Genomic DNA, 20,054 nt, shown 5'->3' on the forward strand with positions numbered 1-20,054 from the left:
AGCCCATGACTGATAAAAAGGTCCCACGACTGCATAAATGCAGTCGGCCAGCAATCTGGTGCCCACGATTGATCAAAACTAGTCGGCCAGCAGCAAGAGTGCCCACGACTGATAAACACCCAGTCGGCCAGCACTGTACTGCTCTTGGCACCCTCTGGCAGCCCTCCCAAGCCTCAGAGAAAATGGGAAAAATACGGGGAGTGAGGAAAAATGATAAAACACCTGATAAGGGCGGGCACACCCACAACAAAGGCCCTGGTGTATAAATCTAGAGAGGAGATGACTTCTAACACCCCCTCTCAGCTCCTGGCTGTGTAACCAACCACTGGGAGCTGGGGTGCCGCCTGAGCAAATCCTGAGAGAGCGACTTCGTGAAGAGGTCCACGGTACTGTCCTCCGTCGAACAGAACTCCAGCAAGATGTCATCAGCAACGATCTGTTCACGAACAAAGTGCCTCTGGATGACCATGGGTTCCTCCAGTGGAAGCCCAAACCTGCCATGCAACCTCCTCCTGCTCCGTAAAACTGCTCCTGGGCCATAAGTAGATCCCCTCGTGTCCGGATCTCCTCCCCAAACTGAGTCACTCCAACCGCGGAGTCGGACTCCATCCAACAATCCCCCTCCTGTGTACAAGAGTCCCTGATCCTTCGCATGCCGCAGAAACCACAGGAAACGCAATCCTGCCTCCCAAAGAGACATCTGCAACCAAGAGCTCACTTGCCTCATCAGGAAGCTCCCGTCCAATCCGGTGTCCATCAACCAGATCCATGAACCATACAGCTTCTGAATCACAGAGACATCACACTGCTCACAAGGATCACCACCTGTTACGGTGCACAAACAAGTCCTGGAAACCTGATGAAACCTATCAACCACCCCCTCTGAATCCGGAACCACAAAGCCTGGAGAAACCACCTCCTTCTGCAAGTAAGCACCTGTCACCTGTCTGGCTTTCCGAAAGGTCCCCGTGGAAAGAACATCCTCAACTACTGGAAGTTCTATGTCCCGAACACTACGAGACATCAGAGCATAAGTGACCTGTTCAGCTTCCTCTGACTCACGAACACAAGAACTACCAACATCAGTACTAGAAAGTTCCTGCCAACTGCTGCCATCTACTGGCAAGCTATCCACCACCTGGTCTCGGAAAGCCCGCACCTGCAGCATATCCACACTTGAGTAGCCATTACTAGACTGCCACTCATCACAATCCTGAGGACCTGGGAGAGAGAGTGCTGAAAGCCTGTAAACTCCATTCTCCACTCCACCTTCCCAAACCACTTGGCCTGTTGCTTTGTCCCGGAGAGCAACAAAATGCTCATCAAACTCCACCCGTACGCCAGTTTTGCAAACCTGATGCACTGACAACAGATGAAAACCAAATTCCGGAACATACAACACCTGGGAGGAATGCTTCCCCCCTCTGCCAGTGGGAACTATCTCCATCCTGCCCTCACTGTGAACTGGGATAGTGGACGTATCCCCAGTAAGAATATGACCAGAACACCTGCAGAGATCCTGTAAACCGGAACGGGAAGGAGTCATGTGCCTGGAAGCACCACTATCGAGAATCCACTCCCGAGTATCCGTTGCGGAGAGTCCTCCAATCTCCTCCCTGCCTGAAGAAAATGAAGCATCGGTGTCCATCACCTCCAGGTGCACAAAAGCCGGAGTCTTCATGATTGCTACTGAGGAATCTTCACCCTTCTCGGTCTTCCGCTTGGGACACTGCCTCCAGTAGTGGCCTTTCTCGCCACAATCATTACAGGTCCTCTTTGCCTTTAGTTTCTCACGGTCAGCGTCGGACTTCTTCTCAGAAGACTTCTCCGATGAAGCCTTCCCTTTGCCCGAGTTACGGCCTTTCGACCGTTGGCCAATTAAGGCCTCCGAACCTCCACCCTGAGGAGGGTTCGTGAATCGTTCCTCCTGGTCCAGGACCATGGGCACAAGCTCCTCCCACGTGATGGTGCTGAGCCTGCCACTGGTAATCAACGACGAGTAAAATGCTGAGTACGAAGAGGGCAAGTGTGACAGCAACGTTATGGCCAGCTCTGACGATATCTCCTTCCCAGCGTGAAGAACTTCCTGCTGAAGAGCCTGCAGCTTGTTAATATGCTCCCGCATCGTCGACGACTTTGCAGGGCTCATAACCCGCATCTGTACTTCCAAGGAAATCCTCTTCATGGGGGATACCCTGTTGTAAAGTGAGGCCAAATGCTGCCATATACCTCTGGCCAGCGTCATGTGCTTTACATGATTGATTACCTGTGGTGTGCAGTTGAGGAAAATAAACGAACGGACCCTGGCGTTGACACGATCGCACATCTGTGTCTGGGCCTCCCGGTCCTTTCGGATCGACGGTAACTCCCCTTCCTCTACTTCCGGCCGTGGAACACCAACAACGACGAAATCGGCGAGGTCGTAGGACTCCAGAACGGATTCCATCATCACCTTCCATATGCCGTAGTTGCTCCCGTCCAACTGACGGTCCACCGGGAACGTGGGGAGTGTCGGGATCTTCACATGTCTCTCGGCCATCTCAAACAGATCTGCCATAGCGGGGATGTACTCTGAAAAGGGTGGGTGGGTGGGAACAAAGAAGAACTAAAACCTGCAAGTGGCTGTCCAGCAAATCAGCCCGCCTTCCTCTTGCTTCTCCTCTTCCCGAACAGTCCAAAACAGTCCACCAATCAGCCACGAAACATTCCCCCTCTTGCTCACACAAATCCCAAGACCTATCTAGAGCCTAGGGCTCTGATACCATGTCAGAATACGCAGCGGAGATGATGACCAGATCTGGGAACACAAGAGCAAAAGCAAAAACGCAGGCAGAAAAACAGCACAAGAGAGAGAGAGATGTAGGCGTGTAACTCTGCTCTGATATACACAAGAAGATCCCGAGGAATGATACAAATGAGGTATGGGGGCTGAGGACCTATATATACCTCCCTAGAGGGCAGTCGGCCAGCATAAAGAAAAGCCCACGACTGATAAAAAGGTCCCACGACTGCATAAATGCAGTCGGCCAGCAATCTGGTGCCCACGACTGATCAAAACCAGTCGGCCAGCAGCAAGAGTGCCCACTACTGATAAACACCCAGTCGGCCAGCACTGTACTGCTCTTGGCACCCTCTACAGCCCTCCCAAGTCTCAGAAAAAATGGGAAAAATAGGGGAAAAATACAGGGAGTGAGGAAAAATGATAAAACACCTGATAAGGGTGGGCACACCCACAACAAAGGCCCTGGTGTATAAATCTAGACAGGAGATGACTTCTAACACCGTGATGGGGGCCCTACAGAGGGTATTTGGGACCCAATACTGTGTCCTCTCCATCTCTCCCTCTCTCTTTCTCTCTATTTTTTGCACATCTTCATTCAGTTTTATGCGTTAATTCCGTCGTGAAAAGTGTGCTGATTTTTGAGCATTGAAGTTACCGATCTTCTTCGAAGCTTCCGGATGTTACACGTAAGCCCAGCCATTGACGTTGCTCAGTGTCCTAGGGTGGTGTGCTGCTGCTGTTGCTGCGCGACTTTGACAGCATCATCATGCTATTTAATGTGGCTTGGGCGTTCGTCAAGCCAAAAGGCATGACCACAAATTCATAGTGAGCCTGTTCTGGCTATCTTGGGGATGTCCCCCTCAACAGTTCTCACCTAGTGCTATCCACTCTTCAAGTCCAATTTCGAGAACACCTTGGTCCAATTCAACCTCTCGAGAATATAATCTATTCGAGGCATCGGGAACTTACTCTTGATAGTCAGTTTATTGAGTGCATGATATTCGACACACAATTGAGAAGACCCATCCTTATTCTTGACAAATAGGATCGGTGTTGCAAATGGCGACACATTGGGACGTATGAAGCCAGATTGCAATAGTTCTTGGAGTCGGCAGTATGGAAACTTGCTCGGGGGATCTGAGCGTGGGAGGAGGTCTATCTTGTGGTCCTCTGGTCTAGACGGGGGGGAGTTGGGAAGGGAGATTGTCCCGAAGAAAAATCTTATGGAACTTGTCATGGAGAGCCTGGTACTTCTCTGAAGCACTGGTCACCGTCTGGGCAGTCTGGATGTATATCATCGCACACTGTGCACCTTTCCTAATTTCATGTCTAGCTTGTAAATGGCTTATGAGAGAAAAAGTTCGGGATTCCAGGCTCACACTTAATGGTCACCGGGGCTTTGGACACATTCCGGCTAATCTCGAAAGTGTGCCTGTCCCAATCGATATCTGGCTAGAACTTGTGAAACCGCTGAATTCCCAAAATTATGTTTTCTCCTACAAGAGGGGCAACCATAAAGTTGCGCACAAACTCTATGCCCTGAATGACTAACTTAGCACTCTAAGCTTCAAACTTGATGCTTTTCATCATGCTTGTGCTAAAACCCTCAACTTTCTTGTCCATTGAAGTCAAAATGAAACAGGCTTGCCGAGTGGCGTGTTCTGTGGCCACATCCTTCGTGTTGCCGCTGTCAAACAAGACAATGACTCTCTGGCCACCTATGTAGCTAAAGGTCTTGAGCAATTCGTTGCGCTCATACTCTTGGTCATGGGTGCCCTTCCGCGTATCTTTGAGCTCCCGGCTAACGATTGCACCAACCGAAGTGTCACATGCATCCCGCACTTGGATGCCACGTGGACATATTTGAACAAGGTGCAGGACCTGGAATGGAAATTGGTCCCATGTGAGCCTAGTCCAGGACGAGTCAGCTAGGGTTCCATCTTATGCATTCATGGTGAGGTGTGCATTGTCCTGCACATGAGGCAGTCCGTGCTACGAGTCTCCCTCTGGAATGATGTCAGATGTTTTGTGTATTTGGTTTGCAACTGGATGCTAGACCACTGTACAGCCCATAGGGTTACCCATAGGGTTACTCTTAGTGTGGGCATGGGGGAGGTGTAGAACCACCCCCAAGGGGCTAGGAGGGCCTAGGCTGTGCCCACCAGCCATGGCATGGGCTGGAAAGGCTGTCGGCCAGCCCTTGGGCTTGTGGACAGGCAGTCTACAGGACTAAAAGCCCTACCCAGCAGGTCGGCCAGGTGTGGGGGGCAGTCCCACACCCATGCGCAGTGCTGCCCAGTAGCCTGGGCACTGTCCCAACAGGCATGCGCAGAGTGGCCAGCAGGTTGCATAGTGTGAAAGCATTTAAAAGCACATTATTGCTAAGACCTAGTAATGAGGCTTTTATAAAGCTGGCCGACTAGATGCTAAGGGGAGTATAAATACTCCAGCCAAGAAACGATGAAGGCATCTCATATTTTCACAACGGGTGGATGTGTTCCAAGGGCAAGGATAGCCAAGGGAGTGCTCCTACCAAGGTGAACATTGTAGGTCAAGATTTCAATCTTGATTTTCAGATTTTCATCATTCTAATAAAGCAAATACACCATTCGTGGTGGGTGTTGGGTTAGGGTTTCAAAGAAATAGAGACACACATAGAGAAGTACACAGCAGCAAGCTCTCTCTCAAGAAAGTGGAGAGAGAGAGAGTGATTGATGCTCAAAGAAAGATGAGATACAAATGTGTGGAGCAAAGAGGGTTGACTCCACAACATCAAAAGACCATACATGTGGTGTCCTTTCACACCTAATATCCAAGGGGAAAAACCCAAAGGGAGAAAAATGCCCTTGGTTAGCCCATGTTCACATGTGGCATATATGCCAATAAATCCCCCCTGTAGTGGCAATGTGAACCTGTACAAGGTCTAAGGAGATCACTCTCTGTAGGAGAGTAAGCCTAAAGCTTTGCGAAAAGCTTCAAACTTCTCTCGAGGCATTTCCTTCGTGAACAGCTCTGCAACATTGTCCTCTGTAGAGTAGTAAGATAATGAGATCTCCCCTGCATGAATCCTCTCTTTGACATAGTGATAATGAATCTCTATGTGCTTAGTACGTGCATGAAACACTGGGTTTCGTGCCACGGCTGCTGACACTTACGAAGATTAGTCATCAATCTCCTCAGCCATACACAATCTATTGCGGCTTTAAAGGTTGCCCTGTACTGAGCCTCACAAGTAGATGTGGAAACAATGGGTTGCTTTTTGCTCAACCATGATATGCATGAATGTCCCAAAAAGAAACAATTTCCATTGGTGGATTGCCGTGTATCATAGTCACCAGCCCGGTCGGAATCACTGTAATTGAGCAAATACCAAGAGTTGCCAAAGTACCTATGGCAAATGGGCTACCAGCTGGGATATTTTTAAAGGTAAAGATTATGGGATGTGACAAGAACGTGGATCAAAGTGAGACAAGTGGCCTCACACTTGTCACTTCAGCTATCGTGTCGCTCTCCACTTGTCATTATAACCTTCTCTTGTCATTTTAGCTCATGGAAGGCCCAAAGCTATAAATTGAAGCCCTCTCTCTTCATTTGGGGAGTCTCTCTTGCTACAAGCTCTCTTCTACCATGTTGGCTGCTTGCATTCATGTCTACATCGCCTTATGGAGCGAATAAAGAGAGGGCTTCAATTTATAGATTTGGGTCTCCCATGAGCTAAAATGGCAAGAGAAGACTATAATGGCAAGTGGAGAGCCACATAATAGCTGAAGTGACAAGTATGAGGCCACTTGTCTCACTTTGATTCACTTTCTTGCCACATTTCCTAATCTAAGAGATGGGTTAAGAGCAGTGTTGCAATGAAACGCGTTTCATTCCGTGTGAATGAAACGAAACGTTTCATAAACATTTCATAGGAAAGAAACTTTCGAAAAAACGTCTACAGGCGACTGGGAAATTGATTGAAGGAGCTCTTGCCTTGCACAAATCAGCTCCTACCAGCTCCTCCCGCACTTCCGAGGTTCCATGCCTGCCAACTCTCAGGTTGGTTGTGTTGATTTGTGCTTTTTTTCTTCGATTTTGTAAAAAACACACAGATTTTGAAATTTGGGGGTTTTCATGCCAGGGTGCCAATCCAGCCCTGCTTTTGTCAAGATGCCTCGCAGTAAGGATGCCATGTGGGCCCATGTCACTCTCCTATCTAAATATGGTGGTTCAGGCACACAAAAGTGGAAATGCAATTTTTGTGGGATTTGCTCGAGGGTCCATAATCCGTGTTAAAGCCCATTTCACAGGTTTAACCGGGGAAGGCATTGGTGCATGCAAACTTGTGCCTGCAAACATCAAAGTTGAGCTACAAGAATGGAAAAGATAGCAACTGACAGGACGTGGTTGTGGGCCTGTGCTTGAGGATTTTGGGGTTAGTGAGGATACATGTGAGGCATCAAAGAGAACACGGTTGGGTTCAGAGGAAGATGCACAGAGCCAAGCAGGATTTGGGGGTGCTAGTAGTTCCACTCCCACGGCAACACGAACTCCTTTGCCCGCAACACCCAAAGCTGTTAGAAGTCATCTCCTGTCTAGATTTATACACCAGGGCCTTTGTTGTGGGTGTGCCCGGCCTTATGAGGTGTTTTATCATTTTTCCCCACACTCCGTATTTTTCCCCTATTTTTTCCATTTTTTCTGTGGCTTGGGAGGCAGTCTAGTAGTGGTAGGTGGACCCAGAGCCTGGCCGACTGCACTGTATGAGTCGTGGGACTCCTCTGTTGCTGGCCGACTGTATTTATCAGTCGTGGAGGATTTCTGTGTCCAGTCGGCTGCCCTACAGCAGGCCGACTGCTGATGTGGGGGCATATATATAGGCCCCCAGCCCCATACCACTATTTGTATCATATTCGGGATCTTCTTGTGTATATCAGAGCAGAGTTACACGCCTACATCTCTCCCTCTCTTGTGCTGTTTTTCTGCCTGCGTTTTTTCTCGTGTTCCCAGATCTGGTCATCATCTCCGTTGCGTATTCTGACATGGTATCAGAGCCCTAGGCTCTAGATAGGTCTTGGGATTTGTGTGAGCAAGAGGGGGACTGTTTTGTGGCTGATTGGTGGACTGTTTTGGACTGTTCGGGAAAAGGAGAAGCAAGAGGAAGGCGGGCTGATTTGTTGGACAGCCACTTGCAGGTATTAGTTCTTCTTTGTTCCCACCCACCCACCCCTTTCAGAGTACATCCCCGCTATGGCAGATCTGTTTGAGATGGCCGAGAGACGTGAAGATTCCGACACTCCCCACGTTCCCGGTGGACCGTTAGTTGGATGGGAGCAACTACGGCATATGGAAGGTGATGATGGAATCCGTTCTGGAGTCCTACGACCTCGCTGATTTCGTCGTTGTTGGTGTTCCACGGCCGGAAGTAGAGGAAGGGGAGTTACCGTCAACCCGAAAGGACCGGGAGGCCCAGACACAGATGTGGGATCGTGTCAACGCCAGGGTCCGTTCGTTTATCTTTCTCAACTGCACACCACAGGTAATCAATCATGTAAAGCACATGACGCTGGCCAGAGGTATATGGCAGCATTTGGCCTCACTTTACAACAGGGTATCGCCCATGAAGAGGATTTCTTTGGAAGTACAGATGCGGGTTATGAACCCTGCAAAGCCGTCGACGATGCGGGAGCATATTAACAAGCTGTAGGCTCTTCAGCAAGAGGTTCTTCAGGCTGGGAAGGAGATATCGTCAGAGGACATGGCCATCACGTTGCTGTCACATTTGCCCTCTTCGTACTCAGCATTTTACTCCTCTTTGATTACCAGTGGCAGGCTCAGCACCATCACGTGGGAGGAGCTTGTGTCCATGGTCCTGGACCAGGAGGAACGATTCACGAACCCTCCTCAGGGTGGAGGTTCGGAGGCCTTAACTGGCCAACGGTCGAAAGGCCGTAACTTGGGCAAAGAGAAGGCTTCATCGGAGAAGTCTTATGAGAAGAAGTCCGACGCTGACCGTGAGAAACTGAAGTCAGAGAGGACCTGTAATGATTGTGGCGAGAAAGGCCACTATTGGAGGCAGTGTCCCAAGCGGAAGACCGAGAAGGGTGAAGATTCCTTAGCAGCAATCATGAAGACTCCGGCTTTTGTGCACCTGGAGGTGATGGACACCGATGCTTCATTTTCTTCAGGCAGGGAGGAGATTGGAGGACTCTCCGCAACGGATACTCGGGAATGGATTCTCGATAGTGGTGCTTCCAGGCACATGACTCCTTCCCGTTCCGGTTTACAGGATCTCTGCAGGCTTTCTGGTCATATTCTTACTGGTGATACATCCACTATCCTAGTTCACAGTGAGGGCAGGATGGAGATAGTTCCCGATGGCAGAGGGGGGAAGCATTTCTCCCAGGTGTTGTATGTTCCGGCACTTGGTTTTCATCTGTTGTTAGTGCATCAGGTTTGCAAGACTGGCGTACGGGTGGAGTTTGATGAGCATTTTGTTGCTCTTCGGGACAAAGCAACAGGCCAAGTGGTTTGGGAAGGTGGAGTGGAGAATGGAGTTTACAGGCTTTCAGCACTCTCTCCCCCAGGTCCTCAGGTTTGTGATGAGTGGCAGTCTGGTAATGGCTACTTGTGTGTGGATACGCTGCAGGTGCGGGCTTTCCGGGACCAGATGGTGGATAGCTTGCCAGTAGAAGGCAGCAATTGGCAGGAACTTTACAGTACTGATGTTGGTAGTTCTTGTGTTCGTGAGTCAGAGGAAGCTGAACAGGTCACTTATGCTCTGATGTCTCGTAGTGTTCGGGACATAGAACTTCCAGTAGTTGAGGATGTTCTTTCCACGGGGACCTTTCGGAAAGCCAGGCAGGTGGCAGGTGCTTACTTGCAGAAGGAGGTGGTTTCTCCAGGCTTTGTGGTTCCGGATTCAGAGGGGGTGGTTGACAGGTTTCATCAGGTTTCCAGGACTTGCTTGTGCACCGTAACAGGTGTTGATCCTTGTGAGCAGTGTGATGTCTCTGAGACTCAGAAGCTGTATGGTTCATGGATCTGGTTGATGGACACCAGATTGGACGGGAGCTTCTTGATGAGGCAGTTGAGCTCATGGTTGCGGATGACTCTTTGGGAGACAGGATTGCGTTTCTTGTGGTTTCTACGGCATGCGAAGGATCAGGGACTCTTGTACACAGGAGGGGGATTGTTGGATGGAGTCCGACTCCGCGGTTGGAGTGACTCGGTTTGGGGAGGAGATCCGGACACAAGGGGATCTACTTCAGGCCCAGGAGCAGTTTTCCGGAGCTGTTGGAGACCGTCATCTTTTGCCTTGTCGAGAACAAAGGCAGAGTACCGGCAGGTTTGGGCTTCCACTGGAGGAACCCATGGTCATCCAGAGGCACTTTGTTCGTGAATAGATCGTTGCTGATAACATCTTGCTGGAGTTCTATTCGACGGAGGACAGTACGGTGGACCTCTTCACGAAGTCGCTATCTCAGGATTTGCTCAGGTGGCACCCCAGCTCCCAGTGGTTGGTTACATAGCCAGGAGCTGAGAGGGGGTGTTAGAAGTCATCTCCTGTCTAGATTTATACACCAGGGCCTTTGTTGTGGGTGTGCCCGCCCTTATGAGGTGTTTTATCATTTTTCCCCACACTCAGTATTTTTCCCCTATTTTTTCCATTTTTTCTGTGGCTTGGAAGGCAGTCTAGTAGTGGCAGGTGGGCCCAGAGCCTGGCCGACTGCATCTGTGACATGGCCGACTGCACTGTATGAGTCGTGGGACTCCTCTGCTGCTGCTGGTCGACCTATTGTGATGCTGGCCGACTGTATTTATCAGTCGTGGAGGATTTCTGTGTCCAGTCGGCTGCCCTACAGCAGGCCGATTGCTGATGTGGGGGCATATATATAGGCCCCCAGCCCCATACCACTATTTGTATCATATTCGGGATCTTCTTGTGTATATCAGAGCAGAGTTACACGCCTACATCTCTCTCTCTTGTGTTGTTTTTCTGCCTGCATTTTTTGCTCGTGTTCCCAGATCTGGTCATCATCTCCGCTGCGTATTCTGACACCTCTCTAAAGAGAGCAAGCATTCAAGCAAGCATGCAAAAGCAAGCAATTAAAGATGCAACTAGGGAACTCACTAGGCTTTTCATCCAATGTGCTTTGTCTTTTCACATTGTGCGCACACCACGATGGAAAAAGGCCATGAGGGCAATCAGCCGCATTGGATGTGAGTGGGAGGGACCCTCCTATGAGACCTTGCGCACTAAAGAGCTCAAAAGAGAGCAACAAGCAGTGGAGGTGGAGATGGAGCCATTAAAAGCCACTTGGAGCAAGTATGGTTGCACATTGTTATGTGACGGGTGGTCAGATATACGCAAGGGGAATGTGTACAATATTTTGGTGTCCTCTTGCAAGGGCACTATGTTTTTGCGTGCCATTGATGCATCTATGCCTGGAACAGTGGTGACATGAGCATTTATATGGTCACACCTCTGCGAGGCTATCATGGAGATAGGCCCACAAAACGTAGTGCAAGTGGTCACAAATAATGGTAGCAACTGTGTCTCTATGGGACGGATGCTAGAGGATGAGTTTCCACAGATTGTATGGACTCCATGTGCATCCCATAGCCTAGACTTGCTCATTGAAGATCTTGCCAAGATTAGGTGGATTGCTGACATCTTTGACACTGCGCGTAGCTTGGTGAAGTTTGTTACCAAGAGGCCCAAGGTCTTGGCAATGTTTCGTGCGAATAGTGACCTTGAGCTTTTGAAGCCCTCACAAACCAGGTTTGCATATATGTTCATTGTGGTTGAGAGGGTAGTGAGAGTCCGACAGGGACTCATGCGCACAATGCTTAGTCGAGAGTGGATGAGCCGGGCTGACCATGACCACCCGAAGGCAGTTGCTTTTGCACGCAGAGTGATGCAAGAAGATTGGTGGAAGGAGGCAGAGGCTTTATTGAGAGCTCTTCAACCATTCTATAGTGTTATTCGCATCACTGACATGGAGGGCAGCACTCTTGGACTCTTGTACGAGTTCATGGACCGGATTGGAGAGGCTCTTAACCGATGCACTCTCTTGACAGATGAGAGGTACTGAACTTCCAACTAGTTGCCTTCTTGTTGTAACTTGTAAGTTGTATTGTACTATGATCTATCGTAGCCTGTAGGAGTGAGCTAATAGCTTTGATCATTCATGGCTAATTTTCAGGGTTGAGGACATTCGACGGGTTTGGAATGACCGGTGGGATTGGTTCCATAGACCAATCCACGCGGTTGCCCACATATTGCACCCTCTGTGGCATAGTGAGGCCCAGTATATTAATGAAGTGTTGGAAGATGGATGGCAAGATTACATTCAGAAATGGACAGGAGGAGACGTGGCGCTCATGAGACGCTTGGAGGATGAGCGGCTAGTGTATCGGAATGCCAGCCACGCATTTGGTAGACAGACAACATGCATGCGAGAGCCATGGCGAGTGTGTGTGTGTGTGTAGAGAGAGAGAGAGAGAGAGAGAGAGAGAGTTATATTAATGTCTACAAAAGGCCAAAATGACCTGTGAGACTAAACGGGTTACATCATGTCCATGGAATACATCATCATAGATACTAAAATGAAAGAAAATGACAAAGCTAAAGAGAGAGAGAGAGAGAGAGAGAGAGAGAGAGAGATGTGACAAAGCTCAAGAGAGAGAGATTACACAACTCAGATGATACTCCATCTTATAGTGGAACCACCCAAGTACATGCTTTCATAGGCATCAAGCCTTATCTTTTGACCAAAACCTAGTAAGGGTTGTTAAGACCCAAAGAGGGTGTTCACACCAACCAACTTCGAAATACCCAACATGATGCTTGTTGCATTTTGTCCAAAATGCACCCCTCGCATACATGCCTAATGGGGGCCTCTAAGATGTGGCAACTAAGATACCATATCTTTGCCTTTTAAGACGCAACATGCTGCCAAAGTTCAAGTAACCAAAGTGGGCATGCTATAGCTCTGTATTCGTCATAGCATGTGTGGTAGTCATAGTTGTCATGGTACGAAAATACGATACCGTACGGGAATTTTTGGTACGATATGAAATTTTGGGATATCGTACGATAAAATACGGTTTTTTAAAACACTTACAAACTATGGAGCTTCAAGCTTGAATGTGAGGAAAGGTTGGAGAGGAAGCAGTCCACAGTGCTTGAGGAACCAAAACATGGAGATGTGTCTCTCCTAGTTGGATCTCCCAATTGTCTCCAGAAAAGAGCATGCATGGGTAATGCGATACCAAAGGTCTCCGAGTGTACTGTTTATGACTAAGGGACCGTCCTCGCACAGATACGGGCAGTGTATCTAAGGTGATAGGTTTAGGGACGACTCTGTAGATCAAAATGGCTTGAGGAGCCAAGGAAAGAAAACAAAACACGCTAAGAAGTAATGTGCTTGCTAGTATCATTATCAAAGTACCAAACATGTGCACTTGGTACTTCTAAGTATACATCATGAATAGAAGGATCATAATTACAATGCACAATGAAAGCCCAAAACATGTGCATAACTTGCTGACTCCTACTCAATACTAGGTGCTGATGCATCAGTCACAAACATGCCTGAATCTTTCTTCTTCAGCCTTTCCTACATTCATTTATGTAATAACTAGGTTTCTGGCAATAGTTGCACTCGCCCTTCTTCTTAGGCTTGTTGCCTTCTTTCTCTATATCCTTACCTGAGGACCAAGGTGAATTAGTCTTTGGCTTGTAGCCACTCCGTGAAGAGGCTTTGCGTGAATCTTTCTTCTTCTCCTTCTCCTTCTCCAGCCTTTTCTTGCATTCATTTATGTAATGACCAAGTTTCTTGCAATAGTTGCTCTTGCCCTTCTTCTTAGGCTTGTTGCCTTCTTTCTCCATATCCTTGCCTGAGGACTAAGGTGAATCAATCTTTGGCTTGTACCCACCCCGAGGCTTGGGGCTAATAATGAAGATGCTAATTAATAGTTATAGTTAAATGTAGGCTTACACATCAATCCCTTCCAATAATCTCCCATAAATTACTTATTCCATATGCGTCCCATCTATGAACTCGAGCCACCCTAGGTGTAAGCCTAGCTCATAATACTTGCCAGCCATTACAGCCAATTGGGCAACAACCACCTCATTTTTATTGTTATGCAAAGCTTGGTATGTTTTTCGACTCTTTTCGACTCTTTGTTTTAATAATGATGGGTATACGTAAGTTTTGAGTGTTTGCCTTCCCTGCCTCGAGGCTTTTATTCTGATTTCAAATAAGTTGTTATGATACTAATGTGACACTTTCCTGTCCTGATGATAAATCACAGCTGATGCGTTTGGGTGAGACAATCCAACTTGAAATTGTGCAATATAATGGAGGGGGCCTCCTGGGCTATCTGGAGGTAATCTCTGCAGTTATCTTGTGTTGCATGCGATTGTTAGACCAGTTTTTACTCCTGATGTTGTGAGTTCTCTATCCACAAGTATTGCTAACTGCTGCAGGTCTCTCATGATTGTTTGCAGGGTGTGCATGCGTACTTTCCATCCATATGGACTAACTGCTGCAATTGTTTTGCAGGGTGTGCGTGCTTTTTTACCAAGGTCTGAGCTTCTTCAAAGGCCAGAGAGCACCGTTGTGCTTAATGACCATGTACGCAAGGTCACTTATATTGTGCCCCCATGCTAGTGAGTTTGAGAGGTGGAGCTTTAATACGATTATGTTTTGTTTTTTGCAGGTTGGCAGGACACTTTCAGTAGCAATAGTTCAGGCCGACAAACAGGCATCAAATATTATCATAAGTGAAGTTAAACCTTGGGTATGCTACATATGCTCAAATGCCCTGCCGTCCTTGCTACCTTTGCTTGCTAATTCAATTACAAAGTTGGAGAGGAGCACGGGGTACTAGAGTTTCACTTCATCTGGTTGTTCAAATGCGATTGGGGCCTGTTAGCAGCCAGCTAAGAGCTTATGCATGACTTGGGACACCTTGGTGAAGATGTACAGCACAAACACCCAAGCTTGGAAGATGCAGCTAAAGCAAGACTGCCTGCCTTGGCCTACCCATAGGCTTTCTTTGTTCACATTGGACCTTAATGGATTTTGTGGAGCAATGTTGCACCCACTCTCTGAGCCCTATCGGATCCACCTCACGAATGTCCTCCAATACTACAACTGCATATGCAATATTTCAAAGGGTTCTTAAAAGAAGAGGGGGGCAGAAAGGATAGGGGAAAGGGGGGAAGAAGTGGTTGGGGGGGGGGGGGGGGGGGGTAGTAATAGTGGTGCATGATTGTTGGGCTCACTTTAGGATGCACAACATGTAGAGCTGAGGTGCGGCCTGGTCTCGGTTTTAGGGCTTTGTGGCGTACATTGTTCCTCTTGCAGCTATCTTACTGCAAGTCGAACACTATCTTGTTTGTTCAACAGGTGAAGGATTTCATATTGGAGACCTTGACAAGGCTCGTTATTTCTTGTTTGTTCTTACAGATGAGCAAGAACCTCCAGCTTGGGACGGTGCATGATGTTACCGTCACAAGAATATATCCTTATGGCATGCAAGTGGAAGTGGACAATACAAGGATCAGGTGTTCTGAGAGCCATGTAAACTGGTCTTATGTTTTTACAGCAAATGGGATATCCGGAGCGTTGGAATCCGGTGTTTAAAATCTAATGCAGGACAAGATCCAATTTTGTTTTGATGATGCAGAGGGTTTGTGCACATTTCAAATCTTTCACAAGAGTACGTGAGTTCAGTGACAAGTATTTTCACAGAAGGGGACAAGGCTAGAGTTATGTTGATCAAAGGCCGAAATCCGGGGCAAGTCTCGTTCAGGTAAGCAGATCATTCTGAGAACATCAAATTTTTTAAGCAACAATGCAACTGCATCTGTCTTTTCCGCCCTCCTGCAACCACCCCTCTAAATCAGAAACCATCACCAGCAGCAGCATTGATATGAGTTCTGATGGAGGAAATGGCATGAACCCTCCTTAATCTGTATTTTAATGTTCCAAAAATTGCAGCATTGCGGACTTGGAAAGGGAGAGGGGTCTGCTTCTTCGGGATAAAGAGGTGAAGCGGCGGCTTAAAGTGTACACCATTGTATTTGCTAACTTGCTTCTTGCTTCATGCTTCACTCAGCGTTTCCTCTTCGACTCACAGATACTTCTGTTTGATTGTGGCAGCAAGTATTCCAAGATGCTGAAGAAATGGCAAGGAGCTTTCGAGAAAACCTATCTGAACAAGAGCGGCAGATTTTTGGTCTGGCTGCTAGTGAGACCAGCCTTGATTTCCAAGATCAAGGCATTGCCAATCTCAATTGGGTGCATGTTGGGAATGGGATAAATTCATCTTCTTAGTAGATATGGGTAGATAAAGCCTTCTGCTTTAATGGAAAACAGGCAAAGCCTAGCCCTTTTCAAAATTATATCAACTCTGTACACCTGTAACTGTTGAGAGGACTTTTGTTGTGATATGGAGCTGTCAAAGGAATGCAGTTCAACAATTTTCAGCACTTATTTTCTGAGGAAATGCTCTAAAATGAAGCATGCACTGAAATTTCCTCAGGCGTGCTATACTAAAGAGTTTTTATTTAGTGGAAGATGTAACTATGTACTACATATTCTTTAAAAAACCTTCTGGCTATAGCCTCGCGGGGTGGTGGCATCCATGCTTCTCAACTTGGTATCTACAATAGTGGCTTCTAAATTCTGTTCCAAAAAAGATGATGTACAAACTATTGAGCTTCAAACATCAAGTTATGGTCTGCCACAATAGCCTTTTTTTGGTGCTTCTGGTGTGTGTGCGCCTCTGTGTTGCACGCATGTGCATGTGCATGTGCGTGTGTGTCCACTTGTTTGCTCTGTGTGCTTACTCTAGATGAAGTGACAATGTATCAGTATGGATTTTATTACCGGGTTTTCAACTGTGCAAGATGGATATGATTCCATTATGGTTGTGGTAGACAGATTGACTAAAGTAGCCCATTTGCTACCAGTCAAGAAGACTTTTTCTCGACGGTTTTGACATTGACCATGTTTTATTGTAAAGCTTCATTGATTCCCTCACCACATCGTCACGCATAGGGTTTTGGACTACTTTATTTGAGGACGTAGGTACTCACTTGGATATGAGTATGGCATATCAACTTGAGATAAATGGACTGACCGAGAGGGTTATTGAAGATATGTTTTAGGCTTACCGCAATCAAGAACTAAAGGAATAGTTTAAATTTTCGCATTTGGGAGAATTTCTTGTCACAGAAGCTTGGGAATGTCTCTCTTTAAGGCCTTACATGGGTAAGAATGTTTTACACCATTAACTAGGTCAAAATTTTTGCTGGGTATTTCGATCCAGACGGTTTGTCTCACAGCGGTTTCTCCATGCCACTCTGGCTATTTCTACCTTAAAGTTGAGGCCACAAAGTAGATGCTAGACGAAATGGATCGTTAAGTTGATTCGACGAGACCTTAAAGCCGCTTAGTGTTGAGACAGAAGAGTTATGTGAGATCTGAGAGACTATTCAAAGAAAGAGACATGATGCTTCTTTGGGTTAAACGAAAGAAGAATTCCCTATCCTTGGGAAAACTTCGGAAACTCTCTCCTAGGTATTACGGTCTATATGTGATCGCAAGGCAAATTGGTAACCATGCCTATGAGTTACTGCTACCCTCATCTTCGAATTCATAATGCCTTTCATGTAAGATTAGATGATGCTCAAGTGATCATTCCTAAGCAAGGAGAATTTGAATTGGAGCTAGAATAGATATTCGACTTTGGAGAGAAGCCTCTTTGAAACAGACTTCTCCAAGAGATTTTGGTGAAGTGAAAACACTTGCCATTAGAGGATGCTACTTGGGAAATGGTTGACGATATTCGTCATGCGTATCCTCATTTCGCGGGTTGAGGATAGCTCGTCCTTTTTAGGGGAGAAGAATGTAAGGTTCCTTTCTCTTTATATCTGATGGTCATTTTCTTTAACCATGTCCCTATATTGTAAAAAATAAAATTGTAAAATTTACGTCGGAAGCTAGCTAGAAATTTTTTTAAGTTGTCCATAATAATAAGATACAAAATTTATTCTAATTCTTGAGATTTAGAGATAGATAATAATAGATATTATATAAATTTTACAAGGCAACAATGTAAATATTAGATGAGAGAATTTTTACTATTTGAAAAGCTAGAAAAACTCCAAAGTTGCCCATTATTGGGAATTATGCTCATAGACCTTGATTTCAAGCTGGGCATGGTGCATTACCAAGAAATCAAAAGAAAATCAAATTATTTTAGAAAATTAGAAACAAATTATTTTTAGTGATTTTTGTAATTGGCCCCACATAAGTGAGGGTTCAGACACCTAGATATGTCTAGAGTATAACCTTAGTTAATTAGACTTGCTTGAGAAACTTTCTCAAGGGGATTGATTGTCCATCCCCCACTCGTGTGTCCATCATACCTCCTTCCGGAAGAGACTGGATGCTTAGCATATTACCTCTCACCATTCTCTTTCTTTGTGTGATCACACCCACCGCATTCCTACTGAATTTGGACTGTGTGAAGATCTCTCCCTACTTCCATAGCATTATGGAATCTATTCACACCATCAAATTGTGAGCCCTTTGATAAGTCAATCCTTTCTTACATGTTCAAGCTAGTAATTGTCCTTCTCCATTGTACCTTGCGTGCATCCCATAAACTTAGTATAACTTGTACCCTTAGATAAAAATTTGGACCTCTTCTAGGATATGTTATTATATTCTCCTCCTTATAGCATAAATCCTCTTGCATGAAGTCTTACTAACTCATCTCCTTGAATTAATATTACTCTTATAATAACCCATCTTGTAGGTGCTTGTGATTGCAACCCTACGATAGCATTACTAACTCATCTCCTTGAATCAATGTTACTCTTACAATAGCCCATCTTGTAGGTGCATTAGTCTCAGATCTCTCTATCTATGATAGTGGAATCACACTAAGGATAGAGCAAATCGCTCGAGGCCTCATATCACACTGTTCTAATTCTTGGATATCCTGTCATATCCTCTCAATATGACTAGAATAATCCTCATGCAGAAAAGGTGAATAATTCCTCCGGGTGTAGTCCCTTCATAATTCTCACAACAAGCAGGTCACATCGAGCAAATTTTTTGAGCTCAACAAGATTTCTTCGTTCCTCAATTACGATTATGAAAGTAATACATCTATCTTTGTTCATGATTTTCCAACTAAACTTCTCGTCCTAGGTTTTCCACACTCTAAAAGACAGATTTGTTTCGTCTTTTGGAAAGTATCCACTTCTCTGGTCCACCCGACCACCCACTTTGCAGTGCTTAATCCTTTTTCTACTTTGAACAGTAGAGCAGGACAATACAAAACCAATGAGCTCAAACACTCTTGGACCACCGTGATGATCAGAGGAGCCCTATAATGTCTCACATCTACTTGAAACAAATGTTAATAAATCATAGAAGTCACTTATATTGGTTGTCACCTATCCTGGAAGCACAAGCACTCCAAGTACTAGCATCAAGAGCTCTACAATGTTAGGTACCAGCACGCATACTCAGCCACCAGGTATTACCGAGCCTATTTCACTCCAGAGTTGCTTCTTATCCTCACATAATTTTGCTACTAAGAGCTCACCCACGTTTGGCCGAGAGGGGTCAAGGTCTCAAGTGATCGCCTTCGTGGGATGTACCTCTCACATAACAATCCATAAACTTGTGTGGTACCTTCACAGGCTACACACAAATAAACATTTTTTAAACATGAATATAGTATTCTAAATAGATCGGTAGTATTGCAATTAAAACACATCATAATCTCATTCCAAAAAGCAGAGTAGTATTGCAATTAAAACACATCATAATCTCATTCCAAAAAGCAGAGTAAACCATCGTAAGCTCAATGAGACATCACAACTCTCTTGTTGAAACTCCAAACAATTCAAATTCCTCCATTCGCAACATATCCTCAAGAGAAGACCTCACGCTCCTCAAGAGTCTTCCCTTCTCGGAGAATCTTTCCAATTCTTTGCCTAAGTTCTTCTTTGTACAAGGATGGTCATTTCTAGCTTTAGGAATTTAAGCCTTAACACATATCAAAAATTCCTTAGCCATTCTTGAGGGTCTCAAAGGAAAGGCTACTTCTCCTTGAGAGTTTTCTTATCATACTTCTTAAAGAATGGGTCTTCTTAAATCTAACACAACAATCTTTACTTGTATAGGCCCTCATTTTTTAACAAAAGTCTCTCAATCTAGCTTTCTTTAAAGGATCTTACACTTTGCTT

General features: G+C 46.1%; 1 protein-coding gene across 2 annotated transcripts in view; it reads left to right on the forward strand.

Moving 5' to 3' along the window:
- The window catches only part of LOC147618775 (uncharacterized), a 38,925-nt gene extending 22,399 nt beyond the window's left edge, over window positions 1–16,526 (forward strand). The window contains exons 2-8 of one of the 2 annotated variants that reach the window (XR_015261960.1): window positions 14,090–14,164; window positions 14,341–14,412; window positions 14,498–14,578; window positions 15,250–15,363; window positions 15,470–15,595; window positions 15,784–15,832; window positions 15,946–16,526. Coding sequence is in view for 1 of the 2 variants with exons in the window: in XM_086773816.1 (XP_086629942.1) it covers window positions 14,090–14,164; window positions 14,341–14,412; window positions 14,498–14,578; window positions 15,250–15,347; window positions 15,470–15,595; window positions 15,784–15,832; window positions 15,946–16,119 (675 nt within the window). In the remaining variant the exon portion in view is untranslated. The remainder of the gene's footprint in view (window positions 1–14,089; window positions 14,165–14,340; window positions 14,413–14,497; window positions 14,579–15,249; window positions 15,364–15,469; window positions 15,596–15,783; window positions 15,833–15,945) is intronic. The other variant, XM_086773816.1, reaches the window with a different exon arrangement.
- Window positions 16,527–20,054: the final 3,528 nt, after the last annotated feature.

The sequence above is a fragment of the Cibotium barometz genome, chromosome 34 (genome assembly GCF_041138505.1).
Source record: "Cibotium barometz isolate CiBa-2024 chromosome 34, ASM4113850v1, whole genome shotgun sequence".
In the NCBI taxonomy this organism is placed as follows: domain Eukaryota; kingdom Viridiplantae; phylum Streptophyta; class Polypodiopsida; order Cyatheales; family Cibotiaceae; genus Cibotium; species Cibotium barometz.